Raw genomic sequence first — 18,662 nt, 5'->3', positions numbered from 1 at the left:
AGAAAACAGGAGTGTCACTAAGAACACACTGACAACCCCAACTCACCACAGACACAGATCTCCAATCCAAAACAGGGTTATGAGTTTGCAACCAGGGGAAACCCAGAACAATAGTATCATGCAAATTATGCAGCACTAAAAATTTACAATTTTCTTGGTGGTCTGGGGCAACTCGCATTATCACCTGGGTCCAAAACTGAGGTTTATTCTCCGCCAAAGGAGTGGCATCAATAACCCTCAAAGGAATAGGCGTCTGCAGAGGCGTCATGGACAAACCACAACGTTTAGCAAAGTCCAAATCCATCAGATTCAGAGCTGCTCCTGAATCCACAAAAGCCTAAGTGGAAAACGTGGACAAGGAGCAGATCAGAGTAATTGCCAAAAGGAATTTGGGTTGTACACTGCCCACAGCAAATGTGTGTGCAAAACGTTTCTCTCGTTTAGGGCAGACAGAAATAGTATGAGACGCGACTCCACAGAAAAAACATAGCTTATTACACCTTCTAAACTCCTGACGTTGCACCCTAGACAAAACCCCATCACATTGCATAGGTTCTGACATTTGTTCAAAAGGTGGCAGCGCCTCCCGTGTAGTTTTATGTTCACGTAAACGCTGATCAACTTGAATGGCTAATGACATAGAGCCATCCAGACCAGAGGGAACAGGAAATCCCACCATAACATCTTTTACGGTCTCTGATAAACCTTTCCGAAAGAGGGCTGCCAATGCACTATCATTCCATGTAGTAAGGACCACCCATTTTTGGAATTTTTGACAGTATAACTCTGCAGGATCCTGACCCTGGTTTAATGCCAACAGGGTTCTCGCAGCTTGATCAACGGCATTAGGATCATCATACAACAACCCCAAGGCCTGAAAAAATGCATCCACATTAGTCAGAATAGGATTTTCAGGTGTCAGAGAAAACGCTCAATCCTGGGGATTGCCGCGCAGCAAGGAGATGACAATTTTAACCTGCTGCACAGAGCTCCCCGATGAGTTAGGCTTCAAGGCAAGAAATAATTTACAATTATTCTTAAAATTCAGAAATTTAGGGCTCAGCAGCACATGACTGAATGAGGTAGGTGGAAATTCCCTGCACTTCAGCAGCAAGTTGCTCCACACGATCAGACAGTTGCTTAATCTCAATTAGGAGGAAAAAAAAAAAAATCCTCCTACGGCCCCAGAGAAAAAGAGGAAAAAAAAAAAAATTCGACACTCTTTTTTCTTTTTCCTTTTTAAAACAATTTTTTCCTGCTTTTGAGTACCCTAGAATCTGCGGTATGGCTGGTGATTCTGTTATGAATGGGTCGCCGATGAAACAAAAACAACACAAGCTAAGTCTCAGAAAACCAGAGAGCTTGGTAACTATGCAGACTGCAGATCCCTGATTCTAACCACGCAACTAGCAGCAGTCGTGGATCGTTCCTACGTTGGTCCTAGACGCCTCGTCACAAGTGGAGAGCTAAATAAGCCTAAAGCAGGAAAAGAGGAAAACTAACTGCACCAGAGCAGACCCCAAAGCAGCCCCTCACATGTATTGACGCTGAAACAAGATGAAAACACATACAAAGGCAGGAAAATAGGCTGAGCAAACGATGGGGCCAAACTAACTAGAAAGGACAGGAAAGGAAAGACACTGTCTGCAATCTGCCAAAAACCCTACCAAAAATAATGTCCAACACATCTGATAGCAAAATTAACCCTGAAGTCACTAGACTTCTCCCACTATATCAGCACTCTGAAATATTCTGAGACAGAGCAAAAAGAGGCCAATCTAATAAGGGACAAAAAAAAAGCAAATTGGCAATTACAGATAAATAAGAGTGGAAATCCAGCACAGCCCAGCCGGGCTGGCTGACCACACAAAAAACTGAATTGAACAACAAGAGCAAGTGTGAACATTAGCAAAAACAAACTTAACTTGAGAAGACTGGAACAGAGCTGAGTCCAAGACCTGAGAAGCAGACTGAATCACCAGCACCTGAATAGGGCATCGGCTGTCTTATATCCAGTCTGAAACTCCAGAGATCCAATCGTTATCCTCCTCACCAGATGGCAGATCACTACCAATTAAACCAACCTCACTACCTCCTGTCACCACCAGAGGGAGAACTGAAGGAGAACTCTCAACTGGTGTAGCAGAAAATGAGCTCATAACAGACATGTATCTCGGTGGTGTACACGGAGGGGAAGAACCCTTCAGTGCCGTCTGTTAAACTAGCTGGCTCCGAGCTTAGGGGACACCGCCCAGAGCCCGTTTTGTCTAGAAGGAGCACTAGAAGTCCCACCTGTATGGTGTCCACGTGCCCCCTGGTCTGGGCGGAGGTGGACGGACGAGCCGTACGTTGTTTAGTTGATATGGGCTACCAAGTGACCACGATGCCCACTTTACTGAGGCCTTGCAGCCTGAATGGGGACCAGTGATTAGGCTCACGGTGGCCAATCAGTTGCCCATCCAGATTGCTGGGGTGGTATAGATGAATGTTGTGATCTGCGGTAAGTACTTGGGGCGAAAAGGGTTAGTGCTGACAGCTGGAGAAGTACATAAAGAGCATACCGTCACGTTGGGCATGAATGTACTGAAGGAGTTTGGAACCTTCTTAATGATGAGTCCCCCGAAATATTTTTAAGATAATGGAGTACCCAAACTCCGCAAAGATGGATCTTTCAACAGCTGATAAGAGCGGCCCAATCTCAGGAGACTTCCTGCGGAGGAAAGGCACTAGGAAAAATAATTGCCCCTTTTGCTTCCAACAGAGTCTTACCAAAGGGTCAAACAGTGCTGACTCTCCCCGTTCGGGCCTGCATCCCTCTGGATGGAGTGGAGGTCCTGTTTGAGCTGAGTAATCCCAATCGGCTGCTAACAGGGATCCTGGTGGCTAGGACTTTGGCTACAGTACAGGACGGAACAGTGCTCGTACGCTGTGTAAATTGGGGGGAGAAGGACGTCACTTTACCGCCCAGGTGTGAGGTGGCCCAGGTCATGTGCATGCCAGAAGAATTGGTGCCGCCCCATGCAGTACAGCTTTCCATCAAACAAGCGGATCCCTGGATGGTGACCATGGAAACAACGTTATCACCTGATCCACTTCATTTGCAGGAGGGACGTCGTATTTTGGATCAAATGAGAGCCGAGCTGACTGACTTTGCGCCGCAGCAGGTTCAACAGCTGGAGGCACTGCTAGGGAAGTATCAGGTGGTGTTTGCAAAGCACAAAGATGATTTTGGATGCACCACAGCAATTACGCATGCGATACCCACTGAAAACGACGCGCCTATCAGAGAAAGTTATCGTCAAATTCCTCTTCAAATGTATCAGGAGGTGAAGAGGATGTTATCTCAGATGCTGCAGAGACAGGTGATTCGAGAAAGCCAAAGCCCCTTTGCTGCCCCCATTGTGCTGGCCTGAAAGAAAGATGAAATGCTACGTTCCTGTGTGGACTATCGCAAGCTCAATGTGTGGCGCCCCCAGGAGTATGGTCGCCACAATGGCTTTGCCTTCCTCCAGGGGAAGGTAATGCCTGGCATGGAGGCAATGATGGGTCTCTCTCACAGTTCATCCATACATACAACACAGTTCCACTCCTGGCCAGCAGGGGGAGCTTTGACCCAGGATTCAGGGGAGGAGTGCTCTCTGTGGGCCAGGAGGAAGTAGGAGTTAGTTAGTCTGCGGAGGGTGAAGTGTGCAAACGTGGAATGCGAATCTGGAGGTTGAGCTGGAGAAGGCGAGCTCCCTCAGCTTGAGAGCGCAGAGAACTGGAGTCTGGTCTCCACGGTGGTACAGATACTAACGGTCCTGCCACAGATACCAGAGGAGTAGGAGGCTGTAAATGCCCTGCTCCCAGCTAAGACTTGAGGCACAACAGCAAAACGGGTAGAGAGCCGGGGATTCAGAGTGAGAGGAGTCCCAGAGAGAGAGAGGCTACAGCAGTCTGCCGTGCAAGTGGAAGTCTAGGAACATTTGACAGGAGGAACTTCAGAGCAACTAAGGACTGGAGTGCTTCACACCACACAGCGCTAGGAAGGAGACTGCACAGTCCGTCTGTGAGAGAGAAACCCTGAGTTGCTTCCAGGCTAGCCTGCTCCAATACCATCTGTAATCAGGACCCTGAACTGCAGTTATCAAGTAAAGGTACAGAAATTGCATCCCGCTGTGTCGTGTCTGCTTCCTACCCTGTCGGCACTGCTACATCCCCGTGCCAACCACCTATACACTGCCCTGGGGTTACAGCTTCACCTGTGGGGAGCTACACCATCTAAGCTGCGACACACCATCAGCCCCAGAGGATCTGCACGCAGCGTTGGCTAACATCTTACTTGCCAAACACCACAGGTGGCGTCACGAACTTTCCTTATAAACTACATTACAACCATCACCGCCATTGATATTGGGGCCCAGGGCCACGGACCGGGTCACCGCTGCTGTGACACATCATCCCCCTGACACTGGCCCGGTACCGAGTACCTCACAGCCCTGGGTGAAGCGGGTGCGACCCAATTTTTGACGTCACGAACAGGATTACGGAGCCCGGTATCCCCGGGTCCTGTGTGCCATAGACTGAATGTGGCGCCCCCAGGGGTATGGTCGCAAGACTGGCTTTGCCTTCCTCCAGGGGAAGGTAATGCCAGGCTTGGAAGCAGTGATGGGTCTCTCCAGCAGTTAACCTAATGCATGCAACACAGTTCCACTCCAGGCCAGCAGGGGGAACCTCTGAGGGCCAGGAGGAAGAAGGATCAGATAGTCTGCGGAGGGTGAAGTGTGCAGATGGGAGGTGCGAAGCTGAGAGGTTGAGCTGCAGAAGGCAAGCTCCCTCAGCTTGAGAGCGCATAGAACTGGAGCCTGGTCTCCACGGTGGTACGGATACTGACGGTCCTACCACAGATACCAGAGGAGTAGGAGGCTGTAAATGCCCTGCTCCCAGCAAAGACTTGGGACACAACAGCAATTGACTAATGAGCCAGGACTCAGGAGAGGAGTCCCCAAGAGAGGCTACTTGCTTGGGTGCCCAGGGCCACGGACCGGGTCACCGCTGCTGTGACACATCCTCCTGACACCGGCCCGGTACCGAGTACCCCACAGCCCTGGGAGGGTGACTCAATTTGGCGTCACAAACAGGATTACGGAGCCCGGTATCCCCGGGTCCTGTGTGCCATAGACTGTTTGTGAACTGTGTGAATTTGGTGCCATTTGCCACCATTGCCGCACTGCTTGGCGCGCGCGGGAAGAAAGAGGGGCGGCCTTCGTGGGTGGAGCCTGCCGCAGAGTGCAAAGAGAAGTGCCGCACGGGAAGAGAGGACAGCGCGCGAGAGGAGGAGGAGCTGAGGCGTACAGCCCGGAGCGTTGGGCCTGCGAAGCGGCCGCCGGTGAGCTCCCGCAACCCTCGGCCCTGGCTAATGTTAACTAGGGGGGAGAGAATGTCCGCGCCACAAGCCAATGCAGCGGCGGACGCTGTTGCCAACCCCGCAGCACCGCAAGGCGGAGTGCCCGCCGCAGCGGTCCCCATAATGCCGCTATCCATGCCTTACATACCGGGAGCGGCCTGGCTACCGCAATACTCGGGTGAGTCCCACGCCCTGAGTGAATTTAAAGAGAGACTGTGCAGCTTGTTTAAAGATTACCCCCTGTCTGAAAGCAAGAAAGTGAATATCCTGATTGGACAGCTAACGGGTGGAGCACTGAGGGAGGTGAAAGCCTGGCAGGACACCGATAAAGAGACTGTTGCAAAGGTCCTGGCCAAGCTGAAGAGCACCTTTGACACCAGCACTGCAGCTGAAATCAAGATGAAGTTCTTTGGCTGTAAACAGAGGGCACAGGACAGTATCAGAGACTATGCTCTCAACCTGCAGGAGGCGCTGCGAGCAGTTAAACAAGTTGACCCTGACAGTGTAAAGGAAGAAGATCAACTGTTAAAGGAGCAGTTAATTGAAGGGCTCCTGTCCAGTACCCACAGAGGGCAGTTACGTATTCTGACCCTGATCTGGACTTTGCTGAATTTAAGGACAGGGCTATTCGGGTACTGCAGGAGTCCACTGACAGCCGTCCAGCGACCCCCTAGGCGCCCAGCGATCACCTACCATCAGGAAGCAACATCTTTTCCTTCCGTCCCTGTGGAGGCTGATGCACAGACTCTGGATAAAGATCCAACTGAAGAGCTGCGTCTTCAAGTCCAGGAGCTGACCAAAGGGATGTCTGCACTCACCAGAACCGTGCAGTCCCTGCAGGATTCCTCCAAAGAAAAGGTCCAGCTTGCTTCCAGTCCAGAGGATGTCCCGTGGCTCCGGAGGAGGAGAACCCCGCCACTTCGAGGAAGGAACAACGATCGGTACAACCAGAACGGACGTCCCATCTGTCGCCGCTGTTACAAGGCAGGTCATCTTGCAAGGTACTGTTCTTTAAACGAGCAACCCCTGGGGCAGAGGGCCAACCCCCAGGAGTAGGATCACCAGGCCCAAAGAACTGGAGAGCCAAGTATGTGGGAGGGAGACCAATCCTTCCTGTGGTGATAGACTGCATCCCCATGAACGCTTTGCTGGACACTGGCTCCCAGGTGATCACTATGCCGTATGTTTTGTACAAGAGGTACTGGGCCGATTCTGAACTCACCCGTGGCCCCACTGATGAAGTAACAGTAGTTGCTAGTAATGGGCATACCTTGCCACAGATTGGATGCAAGGAGATTACTGTTAAAGTGGGCCGGGTGGAGCTAAAATCACAAGGTCTGATAATTGTTGATATTGATCGACGTGAATGTAATCCCATGATGACTCTTGGTACAAATGTAATTGAAAACTGTCTGTCCGAGGTTATTGTCTTGTTGCAACAGGTGGCTGAGACTGGTGGTTCCGGAGAACAAAGAGTCCTGCAGAAGGAGAACGAGCAGGAAGCAAGACGAGACAAGACGTAGGTGCAAGGTAACTTCATTAGAATAACTCAGGATCACATACAGTGTAAACAAGCAAAACGTGCAAGGTGCGCGCGTGGGCACGCCAAGGTCCATAACATGGTACGTGCCAGGTGGCACGCCGAGGTACAGGTAATGGCATGATGGCATCGGACTCCGGACTGCTGGCAAACCGACAGAGTCCAGGGATCAGGCTGCGGACGTCAGCTCCGGACATCAGGCCGTAGTCATCTGGTTCCGGACTTCTGGCAACGGTTGGCAGGTTCCGGGCATCCGGCAGGCAAACCAGGGTTCAGGCAAGGAGGCACGACAGATATCCAAGCAGGGTGCGTGTTTAGGGAACACGCCAAGGTCCAAGGCTAGGTGCGTGTGTAGGGGACATGCCAGGGGTCAAGGCTAGGTGCATGTGTAGGGGACACGCCAGGGTTCAAAGCAAGGTGCGTGTGTAGGGGACACGCCAAGGTTCACAAACGAGACAGGGTGCGTGTGTAGAGCCACGCCAAAGCATAGGATAAGACAGAGTGCGTGTAGAGACACGCCAAGGCACAAGACAGGGTGCATGTAGAGACACGCCAGGGTCCAAGGTACAAGACAGAGTGCGTGTAGAGACACGCCAAGGTTCAAGGCAGGGTGCGTGCTAGGAGCGACGCCAGGGTTCAAGGCGGGGTGCGTGCTAGGAGCCACGCCAGGGCACAAGGAAGGGCTGCGTGCTAGGAGCCACGCAGGGGGCACGCCACACTGGCCGGTGCACACGGCTGTACACAAACACGTGGCACTTACCACGGCACAGGAGACGGCCAAGGGGAACCCACGCCGGGGTTCAATGCAAGGACAAGGCAGAGAACAAGGCAAGGAACAAGCAGAAACAGAGCCAGGTCAGAGCGAGGACAGAGTCTAGCAGCGGAGCGTAGGCAGAAGCCCAGAGCCGTGCCAAGGGAAGACCTTGGGACTAGACATAGGAAAGAGCACTAAGGAGAGGCGAAATGCTCTGTAGTGCTCCCTGGCACACGCACCACCAAAAGGAGAGAGCGAGGCAGAGCAAGCAAAGACTGAGACCATAGGGAGGAACACAAAGCAAGGAATAGCAAGGCAGAGAACACAGGGAGGACTACAAGTCAAAGCATAGCAAAAGCAAGACATGGCAAAACAGGCGAGGCAGAGAACACAGGAAGGACTACAAGTCAAAGCATAGCTAAGGCGAGACATAGCAAAACAGACTAAGACAAAGAACAGCAGAAAGACTACAAGGCAAAGACAAACATGGCACGAGAGACAACACAAGACATGCACAAGACAAGAGGCGGAATACGAGCACCGAGCGTGTGCAGAGACGCACTACAGAGCAAAGTGCAAGGGCACAGAATAGAGGGAGCAACCCCACAGACCCAGAGCCTTGCAGGGAAGCAACACAATAATCAGGCCCTGAGCATAGGAAGAGGCGGCCTGATATAGGGCATAGCACCTCCTCCTCCAGGTCAGGACCAGGGGAGCACTTCCGGGATTCTAGACATGACGAGATGATAGCAGAACCAGACAGTGCAGGATCTTAGGAAACGTCACATGATCAGGGTTTCAGACATGACGAGATGATCACCGAACCAACCAGTGCAGGATCCTAGGAAGAACACATGATCCGGGATTCTAGACATGACGAGATGATGATTGCAGAACCAGACAGTGCAGGATCTTAAGAAATGTCACATGATCAAGGACTCCAGACATGACGAGAAGATCACAGAAGGCAGAGCAGAAACGCGCAGGCATCCTGTAGCTCAGACATGAGGTGAGTGTGCACACTGCTCTAGGGGACATGCAGACAAAGCATGCGCATGCACATCGCTCCAGGAGTTCTTGAGACAAACAGACATGGCAAACGTGACACAGAGGAAGAAAAGACAGTCAGTACCGTGTTGGGAGAGTTCCCTGTGAATTGGACTAGAGTTAATGATGCAATTGTGGTGCCGGTGTTGTTATTTCCCCAAGTAGAAGCACAGGAGAATAGGACTCAAGAAGACCTTGAAGATCGAGAAAATCAGGCAACAGAGGCCACACCAGCAGTGGAGCCAGAGAACCCTCGCCCTGCCAGTGGTGAACTTGTTATGCCCATGGTGAGTCCAAGAGTTACTAGACAATCTAGAATTCCTGTGCCATGTGGAACACCCAGTAGTGTATCCAGTACATTACCCACTGCACCAGTCTTACGCAGATCTACCCGCACCACACAAGGCATACTACCAGTTAGATATCGTATATAAAGTAATGTAATTATTGAAATTGTGTAAATATGTAACTGTTTTTCAAGTTTTGTACCTACAGGTGACCTGTAAGAGTTCTCTTTGGTTTGTTTTATGGACACTGAACCACAGGACTTGTGTGGTCAAAAACTTTTACCATTTGCCCAGGGATGGACCATGGACATTGATGCTGGACGTATCATCATAGGACCATTTTTGAGCTCTTGGTTTTTGTACATTTTTCTCTTTTTCATATCTTGTACAATTATTGTTGTTTAAAAGTTTATATGTTGCTTTTCATGTTTTTGTTCAGCCCAGGAGTGCTGACTTTCACTAGGGGGAATGTGGCGACCCCAGGGGTATGGTCGCCACACTGGCTTTGCCTTCCTCCAGGGGAGGGTAATGCCAGGCTTGGAAGCAGTGATTATTCTCTCCAGCAGTTAACCTAATGCATGCAACACAGTTCCATTCCGGGCCAGCAGGGGGAACTCTGAACCAGGATTTTGGAGAGGAGTTTCCTCTGAGGGCCAGGAGGAAGAAGGATCAGATAGTCTGCGGAGGGTGAAGTGTGCAAACAAGAGGTGCGAAGCTGAGAGGTTGAGCTGCAGAAGGCGAGCTCCCTCAGCTTGAGAGCGCACAGAACTGGAGCCTGGTCTCCACGGTGGTACGGATACTGACGGTCCTACCACAGATACCAGAGGAGTAGGAGGCTGTAAATGCCCTGCACCCAGCAAAGACTTGGGACACAACAGCAATTGACTAATGAGCCAGGACTCAGGAGAGGAGTCCCCGAGAGAGGCTACAGCTGTCTGTCATACAAGTAAAGACTTGGAACACCTGAAGAGAGGCATTTCAGAGTAAATAAGTACTGGAGTGCTTCACACTACAAAGCGCTAGGAAGGAGACTGCACAGCCCTTCTGCTGAGAGAGAATCCTGATCTGCTTCCAGGTTAACCTGCCCCAATACCATCTGTAATCAGGACTCTGGACTGCATATACTCAGTAAAGGTACAAAAACTACAACCGCTGTGTCTTGTCTGTTCCCTACGCTTTTGGCACTGATACATCCCCGTGCCAGCTACATCTACACTGCCCTGTGACTACAGCTCACCTGTGGGGAGCTTTACTGTTGTGAGTTCATTTTCCCCTTCACCATTGAGATCTGATGAACTCCCTCTTCTGGTGAAGGAAGGTAGTGAGGCTGATTACAAAGCACCTGAGCAGAATGATGATGACTGGGTGACTGGAATTGCTGACTGGATATAAGGCAGCCGACACCCTTCTGCCTTGCGGGTGATTTCTCTGAGGGATTCTTGGAGACCAGTCTGATTCCTGCTCCTCAAAAGCTAAGTTTTCTGCTCTGCTTTTTGCATTTGTGTTTTGGTTTTGTTTTGCCTTGTTTTTCTGGATTTCTGCCTTTCCCTGCTGGGTGAGCTGATTTCCTTTTTGCTCTGTCTTCAGAAAATACCTGAGTACTGATATAGTCTTTTTGAAGCCTAGCGTCTTCAGGGATTTTTTCCCTATCAGTCTGTTGGCTCTTGTTTTGAGAGGGTTTTGGCGGATTGCAGACAGCAGCTTTTCTATCCTGTCCTATTTAGTTAGCTTGGGCCCCATCGTTTGCTCAGTCTATCTTTCTGTCTGTGTGAGAGTTTTTTCATCTTGCTTCACCGTCATTATATGTTGGGGGCTGCCTATTGCTTTGGGGTCTGCTCTGGGGCAGTTTAGATTTCCCTTTCTGTCTTTAGGCTATGTAGTTCTCCGGCTGTGTTCGAGGGGTCCAGAGCACCGTAGGAACCCCCCACGGCTACTGCTAGTTGTTGTTGTTAGGTTCAGGGGTCTGCAATCCGATAACTGCCAACTTCTCTGGTTTTCTGGACTTAGCTAGTATTTCTGTTTTTGCCTCCTACGGTGACTCTTTCATAACACTTTACCCTCTAAGCTGCACATACCATCAGTCCCAGCGGATCTGTATGCAGCGTTGGCCTAACACCATATTTGCCAAACACCACGGGTGGCGTCACGAACTATCCTACCATTAACTACATCTCCCCATTGCTTGGGCGCCCAGGGCCATGGACCGGGTCACCGCTGCTGTGACACATCCCCCTGACACCGGCCCAGTACCGAGTACCCCACAGCCCTAGTAGGGTGACTCACTGTGTTTAAAAGACTGTGTGAATTTGGTGCCAGTTGCAGCCATTGCCGCGCTGCTTGGCACGCGCGGGAAGAAAGAGGCAGGCCTTCGTGGGCGGAGCTTGCCACAGAGCGCGAAGCAGTGAAGTGCCACGCGGGAAGAGAGAAGAGCGCGCAAGAGGAGGAGCTGAGGCCTACGACCTGGAGAATCGGGCCTGTGAAGCGGCCGCCGGTGAGCTCATACAACCCCCATCCCTGGCTAACGTTCACTGGGGGGGAGAAGATGTCCGCGCCACAAGGCGATGGAGCGGCGGATGCCGCCGCCAACCCCGCGGTCCCGCCGGGAGGAGCGCCTGTAGCGGTGGTCCCCATCATGCCGCTGTGTATGCCCTACATACCGGGAGCGGCCTGGCTACCGCAGTACTCGGGTGAGTCACATACCCTGAGTGAATTTAAAGAGAGACTGCGCAGCTTGTTTAAAGTTTACCCCTGTCTGAAAGCCAGAAAGTAAATATCCTGATTGGACAGCTCATGGGTGCAGCGCTGAGAGAAGTGAAAGCCTGGCAGGACACTGATAAAGAGACAGTGGTAAAGGTCCTGGCCAAGCTGAAGAGCACTTTTGACACCCGCACTGCCGCTGAAATCAAGATGAGGTTCTTTGGCTGCAAGCAGAGGACAGAGGACAGCATCAGGGAATATGCTTTCAACCTGCAGGAGGCGCTGCGAGCAGTTAAGCAAGTTGATCCTGGTAGCGTAAAGGAAGAAGATAAACTGTTGAAGGAGCAGTTCATTGAAGGACTCCTCTCCAGTACCCACCGAGGACAGTTGCGTATAATAACCCTGCAAAACCCTGTTCTGGAATTTGCTGAATTTAAGGACAGGGCTATCCGGGTACTGCAGGAATCCACTGACAGCCGTCCAGCGCCCCCTAGACGCCCAGCGATCACCTATCATCAGGAAGCAACATCCTTTCCTTCCATCCCTGTGGAGGCCAATGCACAGACTTTTGACTAGGATTCAACTGAGGAGCTACGCCTACAGGTCCAGGAGTTGATCAAAGGAATGGCTGCACTCACTAAAACCGTGCAGTCCTTGCAGGTGTCCTCCAAAGACAAGATCCAGCTTGCTTCCAGACCAGAGGATGTCCCGTGGCTCTGGAGGAGGAGAGCCCCGCCACTTCGAGGAAGGAACAACGATCGCTATGACCAGGACGGACGTCCCACCTGTTGTCGCTGTCACAAGGCAGGTCATCTTGCAAGGTACTGTCCTTTAAACGAGCAACCCCTGGGACAAAGGGCCAACCCCCAGGAGTAGGATCCCCAGGCCCAAGGAACTGGAGAGCCAAGTATGTGGGAGGGAGACCAATCCTTCCTGTGGTGATTGACGGCATCCCCATGAACGCTTTGCTGGACACTGGCTCCCAGGTGACCACTATGCCATACATTCTGTACAAGAGATATTGGGCTGATTCTGAACTCACCCGTGGTCCCACTGATGAACTGACAGTAGTTGCTAGTAATGGTCAGACCTTACCGCAGATTGGATGTAAGGTGATTACTGTTAAAGTGGGGAGGGTGGAACTAAAGTCTCAAGGTCTGATAATTGTTGATATTGATAGACGTGAATGTAACCCTATGATGACTCTTGGTACCAATGTAATTGAAAACTGTCTGTCCGAGGTTATTGTCTTGTTGCAACAGGTGGCTGAGATTTCTGGTTCCGGAGAACAAAGAGTCCTGAAGAAGGCGATCCGAGCCCTGATGCAAAGACAACAGGTGGAACTCTCTGGCGGAGAGATTGGCAGCGTCAGAGTGAGTGATGCCTTCCCCTTTGAAATACCCCCCAGATGTGAAATGTTGGTCTGGTGTCGGGTAGCTATAGGTCTTAGAGGGAGAGATTACCAGGCATTGGTAGAACCAGTATACTCCGAAAGCAGGCCCACTGTCCTGACAGCCAGAGGGGTGCTTGATGTCAAGAAAGGGAGAGTACCTGTATGTCTTCTGAATTGTGGGGAAGAGGAAGCCACGATACCTCGGTACGCCACAGTTGCTAAGCTGCTCACCGTTAACAACAACTCTTTGCAGGCAGCAGAGCCTTTGGTCTCATCTGATCAGGGGGAGGACAGTGGCCCTGTGAAGCAGCTGGAAGAGTGGTGTCAGCAACTGCAGGTGGGAACTGACTCTACACCATCATACCAGAGAAATGGGGTTTACAGAGTGACACAAGAGTATGAGCGGGTATTCAGCAAACACCCACTAGATTATGGGCAGGCAAAAGGGGTTCAACATCATATCCCCATGGGGAATCATCCACCCATAAAGGAGAGGTATAGACCTATACCCCCAACACAGTACCTGTGTCCTAAGAGTATGATGAGGGAGATGAAGGAGGCTGGGGTTATCAGAGACAGTTGTAGCCCCTGGGCAGCTCCAATAGTTTTTGTAAAGAAAAAGGATGGTACCATGAGAATGTGTGTTGATTACAGGAAAATTAACAGCATTACACATAAAGATACCTACCCATTACCTAGGATTGAGGAATCCTTAGCTGCACTTAAAACTGCTAATTACTTTTCCACCTTGGATCTCACCAGTGGGTATTGGCAGGTTCCCGTGGCAGAGGCAGATAATGAGAAAACTGCATTTACCACTCCAATGGGTCTCTGTGAGTTCAATTATATGCCATTTGGGCTCTGCACTGCTCCAGGGACATTTCAACAGCTGATGGAGTGCTGCCTGGGACACATGAACTTTGAAATGGTCCTGCTGTACCTGGATGATGTCATTGTTTTCTCCAAAACCAATGAAGAGCATCTGTAACACCTAACTGGAGTGTTTGAAGCTTTGTCCAATTTTGGCCTGAAGGTGAAGCCCTCCAAATGCCACCTCCTGAAGCCCAAGCCCTCGGTCATGTGGTCAGTGCAGAAGGTGTGGCACCAGATCCTGACAAGGTCACAGTTATCAGGGACTGGCCGAAGCCCTGCAACCTTCATGAAGTACGCCAATTCCTTGGACTGGTAGGCTACTACCGAAGATTCATCAAGGGCTTTACTGAACTAGCCACCCCTATGCAAAACCTTCTGGTGGGGCAGTCCAAGAAGAACAAGCAGAAAAATTCCACCTTTGAATGGACTGAAGAGTTGGAGAGGTCCTTCACCAGATTGAAGATGGCTCTCACAGGTGACGAAGTTTTGGCCTACCCAGATTATGAGAAACCCTTTGTGCTGTACACAGATGCCAGCAATGTGGGACTGGGAGCGGTACTGTCTCAGGTACAGAACAGAAAAGAAAGAGTGATCTCCTACGGCAGCAGGAAGTTGCGTCCCACCGAAAGGAACCCTGATAACTACAGTTCTTTCAAGTTGGAGTTCCTTGCCATAGTCTGGGCTGTCACCGAAAGATTCAAGCATTACCTAGCCTCCGCCAAGTTTACAATCTTCACGGACAACAATCCGTTGACACACTTGGACACTGCAAAGCTTGGTGCACTGGAGCAGCGATGGATGGCCCTGCTGTCCAATTACGAGTTCACTATCAAGTACCGAGCAGGGCACAAGAATGCCAATGCTGATGCTCTGTCCAGGATGCCCAACCTACCAGATGCAGGAGAAGACCCTGAGGCTCTTGAAGAGATAAAGCTACCTCCCTTCCATAGGCCACTGGTGGCTCACCGTGCTCAAGGAGTGAGAGACAGACGGTCTGGCTTGAAGGAGGTCACCCTGAATCCTTTGCCACATCGCGACTGGGCAGAAACGCAAGATGGTGACCCTGCAGTCTGCCTGGTGAAAGAGCTGTTGATACGAGCTGACTCACGTCCGGAGTCGGATGCTACTGAAGAAACCCAGCAGCTGTGGAAGGAGAGGCCGACTGTTTATCTACGAAGGGAAGCTGTGTCAGAGGAGTATCAATGTCCGCACACATGAACTAGTCTGGCAGGTAATGGTCCCAAGAAGAGAGGCATCAATGGTCCTGGAAGCATACCACCAAGGAGCTGGACACTTCGGATGGAAGAAGTTGGAAGCATTGCTTCGAGAGAGGTTTTACTGGGCTGGTATGAGGAAAGCCATTGAGAGGTGGTGCTGGGAGTGTGGACAATGTAACCTGCGCAGAAAGGATCGAGACAGCCAGAGAGCTCCCCTGCAAGCAATCATCACGAAACAGCCCCTCGAGTGGTAGCCCTGGACCATGTGAAGCTGGTTCCAAGCTGGTCGGGCTACAGCTATGCTCTTACCATTGTGGACCACTACTCAAGATTCCTGGTAGTTGTGCCTGTCAAAGATCTCACTGCCAGGACAGCAGCAAGAGACTTCCAACAGCACTTCTGTAGGCCACATGGGTATCCTGAAAGAGTAATCACAGATCAAGGTCTGGCTTTCGAGGCAGAAGTGTTCCATGAGTTCTGCAACTTGTATGGTTGTAAGAAGATCCGGACAACACCTTATCACCCACAGACCAATGGCATGTGCGAGAAGATGAACCAGGTGGTGATTGACCTGCTGAAGACATTGCCCATGGAGGAGAGGAATCTGTGGCCTGAGAAGTTGCCAGATCTGGTAGACCACTACAACCATATTCCAGTAAACTCTATCAACTGTACTCCAGCGTACCTGATGAGAGCAAGACCGGGTAGGCTGCCTGTGGATTTGGACATGGGAGTCCTCACGCCGGAGGCCACGTCGCCAGATGCTGACTGGGACAAGGGGAGGCAGCAGCAGTACAGAAGAGTACAGGAGTGCGTAGAGAAGAGTCTGGCCCAGGCAAGACAAAAGCAGGAGAAGCTTTACAATCAGAATGCACCTGCTGTCCCCTTTTTGCCGGGAGAACTCTTCCTCAAAAGGAAGAGGAGGTTGCAAAAGCTGGATGATCAATGGAAGGCTGAACCTTATACCATTCTGCCCTCAAACTTTGATAATGCTAAAGTATGCCTTGTTAGTAAAGATGGAGGAGAGACCTCAGCAGCGGTATCCAGGGATCATTTGAAGTTGTGCCCTGACCAGTTAAAAGAGAGAAAAGAAGAATCAGATAACCTTCATCCCGTAGAGGCCGAATAAAAGAAGGTCAGCACAGTGCTTGGGGAATTCCCTGCGAATTGGACTAGAATTAATGATGCAATAGTGGTACCAGTGTTGTTATTCCCCCAAGAGGAAGCACAGGAGGACATGACTCGAGAGGATCAGGAGAATCAGGTAGCAGAAGCCACACCAGCAGTGGAGCCAGAGAACCCTTGCCCTGCCAGTGGTGAACCTGTTGCACCCCTGGGGAGTCCAAGAGTCACTAGACAATCACATATCCCTGTGCCAGGTATAATCCCTAGTAGTGTACCCAGTACCTCAAACACTACAGCACCAGTGTTACGTAGATCCACTCGTACCACAAAGGGAATGCTACCAGTTAGGTTCCGCATATAAAGTAAATGTAAATGTTGAAACTGTTAAAATGTAAATATGTAACTGTTTTTCAAGCTTTTGTGCCTACAGGTAACCTGTAAGAGTTTCCTTTGAATTTTTATGGACACTGAACCACAGGACTTGTGTGCGGTCAAAAACTTTCTGTGTATATATATTTTACCATTTGCCCAGGAATGGACCATGGACATTGATGCTGGATTTATCATCATAGGACCATTTTTGGAAACACTTGGTTTTTGTACATTTTTCCCTTTTTCAATCTTGTACAAATTATTATCGTCTAAATGTTTATATGTTATTCATGTTTTCTTTGTTCAGCCCAGGAGTGCTGATTTTCACTAGGGGGGAATGTGGCACCCCCAGGAGTATGGTCGCCACACTGGCTTTGCCTTCCTCCAGGGGAGGGTAATGTCAGGCTTGGAGGCAATGATGAGTCTCTCTCACAGTTCATCCATACATACAACATAGTTCCACTCCTGGCCAGCAGGGGGAGCTCTGACCCAGGATTCAGGGGAGGAGTGCTCTCTGTGGGCCAGGAGGAAGTAGGAGTTAGATAGTCTGCGGAGGGTGAAGTGTGCAGACGTGGAATGCGAAGCTGGAGGTTGAGCTGGAGAAGGCGAGCTCCCTCAGCTTGAGCGCAGAGAACTGGAGTCTGGACTCCACGGTGGTATGGATACTAACGGTCCTGCCACAGATACCAGAGGAGTAGGAGGCTGTAAATGCCCTGCTCCCAGCTAAGACTTGAGGCACAACAGCAAAATGGGTAGAGAGCCGGGGATTCAGAGTGAGAGGAGTCCCAGAGAGAGAGGCTACAGCGGTCTGCCGTGCAAGTGGAAGTCTAGGAACATTTGACAGGAGGAACTTCAGAGTGACTAAGGACTGGAGTGCTTCACACCATACAGAGCTAGGAAGGAGACTGCACAGCCCATCTGTGAGAGAGAAACCCTGAGTTGCTTCCACGCTAGCCTGCTCCAATACCATCTGTAATCAGGACCCTGGACTGCAGTTATCAAGTAAAGGTACAGAAATTGCACCCCGCTGTGTCGTGTCTGCTTCCTACCCTGTCGGCACTGCTACATCCCCGTGCCAACCACCTATACACTGCCCTGGGGTTACAGCTTCACCTGTGGGGAGCTACACCATCTAAGCTGCGACACACCATCAGCCCCAGAGGATCTGTACGCAGCGTTGGCTAACATCTTACTTGCCAAACACCACAGGTGGCGTCACGAACTTTCCTTATAAACTACATTACAACCATCACCGCCATTGATATTGGGGCCCAGGGCCATGGACCGGGTCACCGCTGCTGTGACACATCATCCCCCTGACACCGGCCCGGTACCGAGTGTGACGAACAGCCCACGGCCGTTCGTCCACTTACGGGCGACGACTAACGGGGGTCCCGCTGCCACCAAAACGCGACGGACAGCGGACCCTGTGTCACCACTATGTCACAATCCCACCACTGACACCGGTGTATCAGCGGACGGAGGGACGTGACACAATGCCGGCACACGGCTATCACAGGCGCAGTGGGGCTTATCTTAGTTATCCCACCACTGGCACCATGTGACAAAAATATCCAGCAAGCTAATCTCGATCTACAATTTGACGCAGGGGGAGTTTAATTTGGATGCCCCACCCTGCTATCAATCTTCCAAGTACTGCGGGGATTTGTGTATATCCCACTTTCTCAGTTCCACTTTGGAACTCACAGCTCTCCGGCGCCCCCCTTACCCTCAGGTCAGTCAGGGAACTGCACCTAGGATAATTGGTCGCCGGACGGGCTGCCTGTTGTGAACCGGCAATTAGGCTTCTGCAGTAAGGGAATTATCAATGCTGTGGCCGCAGACCCTTATTCAGCAATATAAGACCCTTCTGTACTGCCAGCAAGCCGTAATAGCCGTACACAACGCGCTGCCACCAGTCACGGTTACTTAATTCACAGTGTTAAATTAAGAGGGTCCGTGGCAAACCCC

The 18,662-nt window shown here is 51.0% G+C and overlaps 1 protein-coding gene across 1 annotated transcript; it reads left to right on the top strand.

Annotated features, from left to right (window-relative positions):
- The first annotated feature begins 12,667 nt into the window (after positions 1-12,667).
- LOC141052304 (uncharacterized) lies at positions 12,668-17,713 on the top strand. Its single transcript, XM_073549506.1, has one exon. The coding sequence runs from the start codon at positions 12,668-12,670 to the stop codon at positions 14,090-14,092; it is 1,425 nt and encodes a 474-aa protein (XP_073405607.1). The 3' UTR covers positions 14,093-17,713.
- Positions 17,714-18,662: the final 949 nt, after the last annotated feature.

This window comes from Dendrobates tinctorius, unplaced genomic scaffold, assembly GCF_039654945.1.
Source record: "Dendrobates tinctorius isolate UK_male_01 unplaced genomic scaffold, ASM3965494v1 ptg000159l, whole genome shotgun sequence".
Taxonomy (NCBI): Eukaryota; Metazoa; Chordata; class Amphibia; order Anura; family Dendrobatidae; genus Dendrobates; species Dendrobates tinctorius.
The sequence above is the reverse complement of the archived record's forward strand: the minus strand, read 5'-3'. Positions and strand labels throughout refer to the sequence as shown.